This window comes from Megalops cyprinoides, chromosome 5 (assembly GCF_013368585.1).
Source record: "Megalops cyprinoides isolate fMegCyp1 chromosome 5, fMegCyp1.pri, whole genome shotgun sequence".
NCBI classification, from domain to species: Eukaryota; Metazoa; Chordata; class Actinopteri; order Elopiformes; family Megalopidae; genus Megalops; species Megalops cyprinoides.
In genome coordinates, this window is record NC_050587.1 from 491,277 (window position 1) to 500,786 (window position 9,510).

Here is a 9,510-nt window from a genome sequence, read left to right on the forward strand (position 1 = left end):
GTTTCTGTCTCATCTGGAGCTATAGTGTGACATGTGATACTACGGGCCATGCACGGCTGAAGGGAGGGGGGTCCGCTTACAGGCAAACATCCGACTTCCATGGGTTAGAATGAAAACCCTTATTTATTCATTTCCCGCGCCAGCCGTGCATCCCTCTGTTAGACACGTCATTGTCAAAGACATTTCAGCTCACGCCATTCAGAAACCAATCAAAGCACAGAGAAGCGGGGCATTGTGACAGTGAGCAAGTGTGTGTGTGGCTGCTTCTACAGTACAGTACTATATTTGGGTGACAGAATAGAGTCTAAAACAAACACTGTATATACACACCATAGCCCAAAATGTATCAATTCCCTTGATAAACTGCAAAATCAGGACGATTTATTGCAAACATTTTTTGCATAAACAAACATATAAAATGTAACACTACCAACAATTAAAAAAGCATTCTGTAAAGATGAAGACTGCCAAGGTTTTTTTTGAAAAACTGGCAAATGTTATAATAGAATGTAATTATCTTTAAATTCTACAGATGTATTGCTTGCATCACATCGATATTGCCTGGAAATTAAATGAAGACTCTGGAACTTTGTAAGTCCAATTTAAGAATCTTTTTAAAGACCCACTTATTGTCAGCAGTCATCTTGATTACAGTCACAGCTATCTGGGGAAAAAAGGATATTGACCTTCACTGTGTGATGGTGATAAAAAGAAATAGACAAAATAAAAAAAAGACAACTGTAAATATCCACACGAAAGTGGACATTCCATTATACACTACAGTGTTTACAAGTAACAAGTTTAAGGCTATGGAATAGTGGCTATTTTGCCATGAGGACAAGAAAAATTACAACAATGCACTGTGAAAAAGTGAAACTATTTTTTTCAAACAGCTTTTTTTTAATAACTGAGCTTTACAGACATGCATTTCAATGACATGTTTGGTGATGAAAAAACAAACTCTCAGATTTATAAGTATGTCATTTCCTTTGTGACATAATTGAGGTGGATCTGTTTTGCTTTGTTGTCTTTTCATATTTTCTGGTCCTAGTGACCTTCCCAGGATAGCAGGAAAGATGAACTGAAGCTTATACATATTATAAGTAATTTGTGCAAAACACCTTGTTTTCTGTGATAAGAAGTTCAGACTTGGTCAAAAATGGATACTCTAGCACAAATATGCAAATATGCATCCAAGTTTCCAAAAACAATTAAGAAATCACAATGATCAGCATTCTTGTCTGGACATTACCCAAAGAACATGTGTGTGTCAAGCATAAGAATGCAGTTTAGAAGTAAAAGCCAAGAAAAGTAAGCTGGAGAAATACCATCAGATTGGGTAAAACATATGAGAGTGCCTTTTGTAATCTCATTAAAAATATAGCTGAAGTATCGTTTCACCTTCATTTAAGCCTAATGACACAGTACTGAAATGCTGATAAAAAAAAAACACAACCATAAAATAGTATCCAGTAATATTGATTTCAAACTTCAAACGGGTCATCCACTCCATCATAGGTACATGACTTGCTCCAGCCACAACAGATGAACATGGGAGCAAAACTGTAAACTGTAAAACACACTCTGTTGTGATAGGAAGGTAACAATATATCTCAGACTAGTGTCAAAATCACAATTATTTCCCGTTTTCCCCTCAAAATGGTGACAAAAATGGTGTCGATAAAGCATGGATCCATGAAGGAGTCCACTTGATCAAAGGATTGAAAGGCCAGTTTATCAGGGTAATGAGGTGAAGTACTGCACACAGAATGTAGCACATAGTAGTGAGAAAGGAAAGGGCCTCCAATACTATATGGCAGGCCCACAGTTCTTTTCCATAGGTGTGTATGCCGTATGCTCTGATCTTTTGGGGAAGATTAAGTATGGACTATGATCTTTGCTTCAAAAACATGCTATCAAGAGATAACGAATCAATCAACACAACAATAAGCACACTGAGATAGCACTTTCTCAACCTTTGCACTCAACACAATACTTCATCAGTCTCCTGCACAACTTTATCTTAAGGCTTATCATCATGCCATGATGTTTATCATTCATTCCATGACAGATTCCTACTTTGTCCATTTTACAGTCCTCACTGTAAAATGTCAAGTGGGTGTGGCCTGCTCAGGGAACAGGTGTTTGAGGGTGTAGTCCACTGCCTGAGAACACTCAGTCATCATGCTCAAGTCCAAAGTGGGCATACAAGTCCCTCGTTGTCACGCCTCGCACCACAGCTGTAAGAGATACGGAAGCATGGTCACATAATGACATATAGAGAGGAGGGCAATATTAACCATGAAAACAACATATCTATAGAAGCAAATGAAATTATACCATAATGGCTTTGTAAAAACTGTGTTTTGATCTAAAGATACTGGAAATTACGTACAATGCACTGAGACACCTTTTTTACAGCAGAGATGCAGCAGGGATGACCTAAATTTGTTTAGTTCATGGAACCATGGTTCGTTTTACAAACTGTTCTGTTGGCTATGGACTCTGGACAACTCAATCACAACCATTAATGGCAAAAGCAACGTGGGCAACTTCAATTATGCAGGTGGCTGTAAAGAAGGACTTGTATTTTCATTCACTTGAAACACCTGTTGGAATAATGACTACATATAGTCCCAGTCAAAGGTTGGGACACACCTGATTAAGATAATGGGGAAACATGCATTCAAAGACATTTTGAGATAAAGATTTATGCTTTAATACATTCATTTCTTAGACAAATATAAACAATGAAATTGATGTCTATGTGTGAATTTCTTTCCAAAAACATTTTAAGTTTTAAAAAATATTCTTTGGCTATTTTGAACAATCTAAAATATATCATTTGTTCAACATAATTTCTTTTGTGTTATTTCAAAGTTTTGATGTCTTTACTATTATTCCAAAATGTGAAAAACAGTACAAATAAAGGAAGAAAGGTGTGTCCAAACTTTTGACTGGCACTATATATCCAACAAAATAAGCCATTTGTGTATAGTGAATTCAGCGTTGGTTAGCTGTCAATTCCAGATTTAAGCACTAAACAAGTGTATAATCAGGTTGTTAATGGAAGGTAATGCTATTCTGTTATTGAGAAGTAGAGAATAACATGTACAGTACCAGTCAAAAGTATGGACATGCCTTTCTTTATTTTTTAAAACAATTTTGTGAAGTAGTTATATTTACCTTTCCTACAGTGTTAAACTAGGCAAGATATCATGCTCCATTACAACTAGAGGCAGTTTTAGTCAAAATGTACACAGTGTTTCTCAAGAGCAACATACTTACACCATAAAATGAATATAAGGGCCTGACAATGATCTAAAAAGCAGCATCATCTTAAAGCTTAGGCAAGGTCTAATGGTATCTCAATGTCTCCAGTACAGTAACGTGAGACACATCTCCTGCTTATGCACATGCAGAGATTTAAGAGCAATAATAGAGGCAGCAGTGTGGTGTAATGGTAAAAAAAGAGGGATGGAAACTAAAAGGTTGCTGGTTCACTGGGGCACTGCTGTTGTGCCCAATACATTTGCATTTGCACCCCCACTCTCTGAAATTTTATTTTATAGAAATGAGATTTCATTTCAGAGCAGGGGGGTCAAGCATGATAGCCCATTCAGCATGGGGTGTAGTAGGGGTAAAAAAACAATTACCCCCTGTGTTTCAAACCAAATTTATATATGCTCTCATTAATAATGTGTATGGACGATTAAAATTGTAGATTCAAATAATGTACATTGTTGGTGGAAACAAGCATCCTGAACTTAACCCTTTGAACAGCACCATTTAGGGGAAACCAACAGCTCTACACAATCATCATCCACAATGATTTTTCACTTAAAACTTTTATTACACATATACTTTTAACAACAGCATATAGAGACTAAGCTTAGTTTCTCTCCATTCATATACACAGAGTGACAGTGTGTGTGTTTCGAGGGGTCTTACCCAGCCTGCCCAACAGGGTCTGTCCCATGTCCTTGATGTCATTATACTCATGAAGCAGGTCAATGTGCTGCTCCAGCTCGTAAATCCCCATGGCACTACACAGACATGCACAATTTAGCCTCTCTGTCTGTGAAATACCACAGACATTGCTATTTTGTCATTACACTTTAATTACAAAATATATGATAACATAGCAAAGCCCCAACCCCCCTTACCCCTTCACAAACACAAACACACACAAAGGCCCACATACTTGCTCTCAAACTGGGCAATCTCAAAGTCGAGCTCCTTCCGTTTCCTCTTCAGTTCCTCTATCTCTTTTTCAAGGCTAGTCTGCACCACTATTGGGCAACTCGGAGACCTTTGAGTCTGCACCTAAGACCAGCGCACAAGACCACCGACTCTATCAGCAAGTCCTCGGCGTGAAGAGCTAATGCAAACTAACAGTGCCATCATTAACGTGTAGTGTTACACTGTAAAATATCTTCTGAAGAGGCAAAAAATAAAATCAATGGGTACTTACAGGAGACTTAAAATTGGAGTAGATCTTTTGAGATCGGGAGAATGGCAACCTAAGAAAGACACAAAATGTGACAGTGGTACAGTCACACAACACATCGTAGGGCTTTCTAAGAACACTGCGTTACCACTCACACTTGCCATTAGCAAAAACAAGAAATCCAAATATATTCGGACATGGCTGACAACTTGCTTTGCAGGCACGGTATTTGATACTGCAGTATTTTGCCTTTTCCAAATTACTTCAGGCTGTTGTCAGACAGCTAGCTAGAAATGCATATGATCAATAGACTTTAGATTAAAATATATAACAAGTGAAAAGTCACTCTTTTACAGACGGCTGTTTTATATACAGCCATCAGCTACAGAGCGTGTGTCCCCTTTGATACATAAATTACAGATAGCCTACTGATAGTTAGCTAACATTAAACAAAACTCAATCTGCACTTATTTTCTCCACCGTCACGTTCCCTGCACAGCAGTGTTAAGATAACTACCTGGCAACATAGGTAGCGGGTTGGCGCCCGTCAAATAAAAAAACAAAAAACAAAAAAACAGTTAACCAAGTTAACATTACCTTCGCAGTGCCTTTAGCTTCGACTTTAGCATTGCATTCGAGATCTTGCTGTCGAATCCTCGGCTTTCTGTTAAATCCATTGCACATCATATCTTAGGGCTCGGTAATGCTGGTTAAGTATAATATAATCGGCTCATTTTTCTTTATGAAAGTACATCAGTCAGATTCCCAGCCTTGACGGAACACAAATTTTGCGCAATGTTACAGTTATCCAATCTAAGTAGGCATAATCTACGTCAGACGTAAAAACGGGAACCGTGAAGGGACAAAATCCAGAGGGCGTTTCTCCGTTACTGAAACCCACAATGCGGACATTTGCAGACAGGATAACAATAACAACAATAACTTTAGTATGATCTACGTGTGATTTTCCCAACGATAACTATTAGTCGCACTGTTTCACTAATGTCGGCCTACGCTACGTCTGACTGTTCTGTATCTGTGTTAATGTTGCTCTTGTTTTACGCCCCTGTAGCCTACTGTATGAAATCGATCAAACCACGCTAGGGCTGTAAATCGCCCTAGATGACAACGTATGACAAATAAATATATAAATCATGACTAAATAAATCGTAATCACCAAACCACTAGGCGGCGCCACAGACCTCTGAGAGGCGAGAAAAGAGCCACCACTCCCCAGGTGTTTAAATTTTGTATTTTATACTATACTGACACCCTACAGGAAGTAACACAATTATAGGAAAGTATTTGTGGAAAATATACATTTTCTAATGAACACTGATAACATATTTGCTTTTAAAACACCTGAAATTATTTGTAAAACATGTCAGGAGTACAGTTGCAGGCCAAACCCACCTTTAATATTCCCATATTAGCATATGCAAATAATTCTCCTTAGCAGTTTGACTACATTTTCACAGATGACAGTTATGACTGAAATATTTCCCATTGAACGACATACCACAGAGACCACCATTCAGTTATATTTCAGTTGTCAGTTGTCAGTTGTCAGCAACCCTGGCTATGGAGAACTAGACTGTTTTCCACACTGGCCTTCACACCATCTGATTCCAGGGGAGCATGACAAGCTCCTTGCCAAAGAGAAATAAAGTGGTTAGAAGGCTTTAGTTATGAAGTGATGTAATGAAATCACAACATATTTTGTCATTATCTTTCAGTAAGTACTTAAAAGCTGTTTCAATTTTCCACAAGAATCAATAACATTTTTATGTTTTTTTTATTTTTTCAAGCTAAAATAAACACAAGCATCAAGTAAATATCTCAGAGTAACAGTAGTTGTATTTTGTAATTGGATTAAATCACCCTTTAAGTAATCATGTACTACACTGATTATTCCTGGAATATATTTGGTTTAAAATAAAGAGAATGTTTCTTTTCTCTTTGTACATAACACACACTGTACAGGCTACTCTCCACTAACTGGTATAGTCTTTCATTGTCATACCTCTAGGCTGTTTTTAACAGGTAGCTCCACTCCAGCAATTGATCATTTTGTATAATAAGGAAAACTAGATGGTAGCTCCTTCAGGCCATGGTTTGACACCACTTGCTTAGTCCAGCAAAGTATATCCAATTTTCAGTGACCCTTGAGATTGCTAAAATACTCAGATTAGCCTGTCTATATTGTGTGCTGGATGTTTGATTCCGCTGTTGAGACTCACACAAGACAGCAAATGAGTGGTGGGATGAGGAAGAAATGTTGTCTTCACAGCTGTGCACGTTGAAGGAGGCTTTTTTTTTTACGACACAAACATTCCCTCCCACTATCCTCCACACCTGCTGCAGAAACAACTGTGGGAGAGCAGAAAGCCACAACCTTAAAAAATATCTATATTGCTGGATACTCCCCTTGTAAATCACTAGAGCTTCATTTTCCCCAGCAGAGGTCATCCTATGATTATTCCACAGATAAACTGAGATGCGAGAGCCTATTATAAGGTCCAAGAAGAGAGAAGTGATGACAGTGAAAGAAGCTGACTTAATGTGCTTTAGATATTTTGAATTTCTAACCTGGTGCATTATATCATAGAAGTGAGGTCTTGAACTGATGAGCTCTTGCCCCTTTTCCACCAAGGCATTTTGAGGGCCGGTTTGGAGCCGGTGCCTAATCTCGAACCAGTTCTTTGTGTTTCGACAGCCAAAGAACTGGTCCTTGGCCAGGAAAACTGGTTCGAGAGCGGCACCAACACTTTGCTGGTCTAGAACCAAGAACCGCTTACAGGGGCTGGGGGCAGGATTATTGTGACCAACAAGACCAACTAAAACTTTGTGACTTTGTATTTTTTCATGCATGCTCAATGAATACAGCAGTTTGTCAGCTGGTTTCTCATTTCCTCTTTATGTCCTGCAAATAAAAATGAAAGGACATGCTTTAATTTATTAACACCATACACACCAATGGAAAAATAAAATCATTTTATAAACCCACCTTTAACTTGTGCTCTAGTATTCCATTTACAAGTTTTTTGTTTTTTTTTTTATTTTAAGTTGTATGTGGTCCATGTGGAGGTCACATTTTTTATTTGCTTCTCCAGATGGACTTTATATAGATCTTTTACCAGCATCTGGGAAGAGAGACAACATTTTGTTAGAGGAAGTTATAGTGTTCTTCTCATTTTATGATTTCAGTTAGACATATGGCTGATAAAGATACATATGAAAAGCTATTCTTACTGTGCTAAGATGTTCTCTGGAGTTGAATGGGGATTCCTCCACAGGGGAAGGGGAACAGCCAGCCATGATCTGACAGGACAATGACAAGCAAGATTTTAATCTGTGACCAAATAATTGGAAGTTACTCCTCTCAGGATTTAAGGTATACCTCCATAGGCCTCTCTGTAAATGCTGAGAGAGTCTCATCGTCCTGATGAGCTACCCCCGGAATGCCATCCATAAACGGCCTTTCTGCAATCTGGCTGACTGCCAGCTCTTCAGCTGGAGGGAAAAGTGGTGGTGGGGGCCCTCCACCCATTTTATGGGCCTCCACCTTCTTCCTGTTGGCTACAAAGTGAAACTCAATAATATATGTAAAACTATAATGCCTAGGCCTACATTTACAATTAAGAAAACAAATTAGCTATAAAGCAAAATATTACCTGATTGAATTATGTTTTTGTACTTGAACTTTACCTGCTGCCAAGTGCGTTTCACACCACCAGGGTTATCTGCATTCAGTATTATAGTGTACAATGCAGGCAAAATTCATCCAAATTCTCAAAAGTTACTTTAAATGTTGAATGCAACATACCTAACTTACACAACTTGATAATCTTATGCATTAAATCTGTCAGCAATTTTTTGCCATGCCATCTCCCTTTCCTTTGCTGCTGTTGTCGTATTACTTCTCTTCAAGAATATTTGCCGTAGTCTTGGTATGCTCGGTATGCTTGGTATACTTCTTGCTCTGTTGCTGTGAAAAACGTTGCACGTGGGTTCTCTCTATCAGAATTCATCATTTATCACATTTTCACTGTTCAACTGATGATGGCTTTTAAAGTTTGCCGCAAACGTGCACAATTCAGACTCATCTTATCCGAGGTTGAGTGAACTTAGGGTGTTTTCACACCTGGTCCCTTTAGAGCCTCAAAACAAACTCAATTAGTTAGCAATTAGTTAGCATTTTCTGTGCATATGTGAACACTCCAAACGAACTCAGACCCCTCTGAAATGAACCGAACTGAGACCACCTTGGGAGGTGGTCTCAATTTGGTTCGCTTCAGGTCCGTGTGGTGGAGAAATGTTTTATGAACACTACTCTTTGAGTACTATGTAGGTTTTGAGCACTGTTACTAATATGAGCACTACTGAAGTATGTTTTGAAACACAAGCACAACTGGAATATATTTTTTATATATTTTTGAGCACTACTAATGCAAGCACAACTACTGAAAAATATTAAGCACTATTAATAATACACTGGGATTTTCTGTGTGTGGTTTTAGTATGATTTTATAAATTTAAGCAAGGCCAGGGGGACTCAAGGCTGCAGGCATCTGGGAGTTATTCCAAGATGGTTGGTATCAGAATGGATGACCTTGGAGAAGTGCAGCATGGCCAGACCAGCCCTTGAAGTTATTTAGCCCTTTTTAAAAATTATTCAAGCAAGGGCCTGGAAATAATGGGAAACTCCAGACATGGATAAGCGTAAGAGATAGGACGGGCCTGCTGTATTATTTAATTATTTTAAAAAATCATCCAGGTGCAGGCCTGGAAATAATGGGAATTTCCAAAAGTGATATGCTTTAAAATTAATATACGATCAATGGCCATAGGGTTTTTGGGACTTTCCAGGTAAAAAATAATGGTGTATTACTTGAGATGAGGTGATCTCGGAGGAGGGGCCTGGGAGGAGTTAGAGAATTAAGTCACAGCAAAGGAGGAGTTGGGAAAACAGCATAAAAGAGGGATGCAGGGCAAGGGGTGTCAGAGAGGGTGTTGGGGGTGTGCTTGGGGTTGACTGTCTTAGGGTCGCCCTCATGATT

General features: G+C 38.5%; 1 protein-coding gene across 1 annotated transcript; it reads right to left on the minus strand.

The window, feature by feature from the left end:
• Window positions 1-942: 942 nt before the first annotated feature.
• Window positions 943-5,388, minus strand: swi5 (SWI5 homologous recombination repair protein). The gene is made up of 5 exons (XM_036529887.1): window positions 5,048-5,388; window positions 4,475-4,523; window positions 4,205-4,326; window positions 3,952-4,046; window positions 943-2,240 (listed from the first exon to the last, which is right to left on the minus strand). Exons 1-5 carry the CDS (start codon window positions 5,125-5,127, stop codon window positions 2,176-2,178), a joined length of 411 nt encoding a protein of 136 aa, XP_036385780.1. The 5' UTR covers window positions 5,128-5,388; the 3' UTR covers window positions 943-2,175.
• Window positions 5,389-9,510: the final 4,122 nt, after the last annotated feature.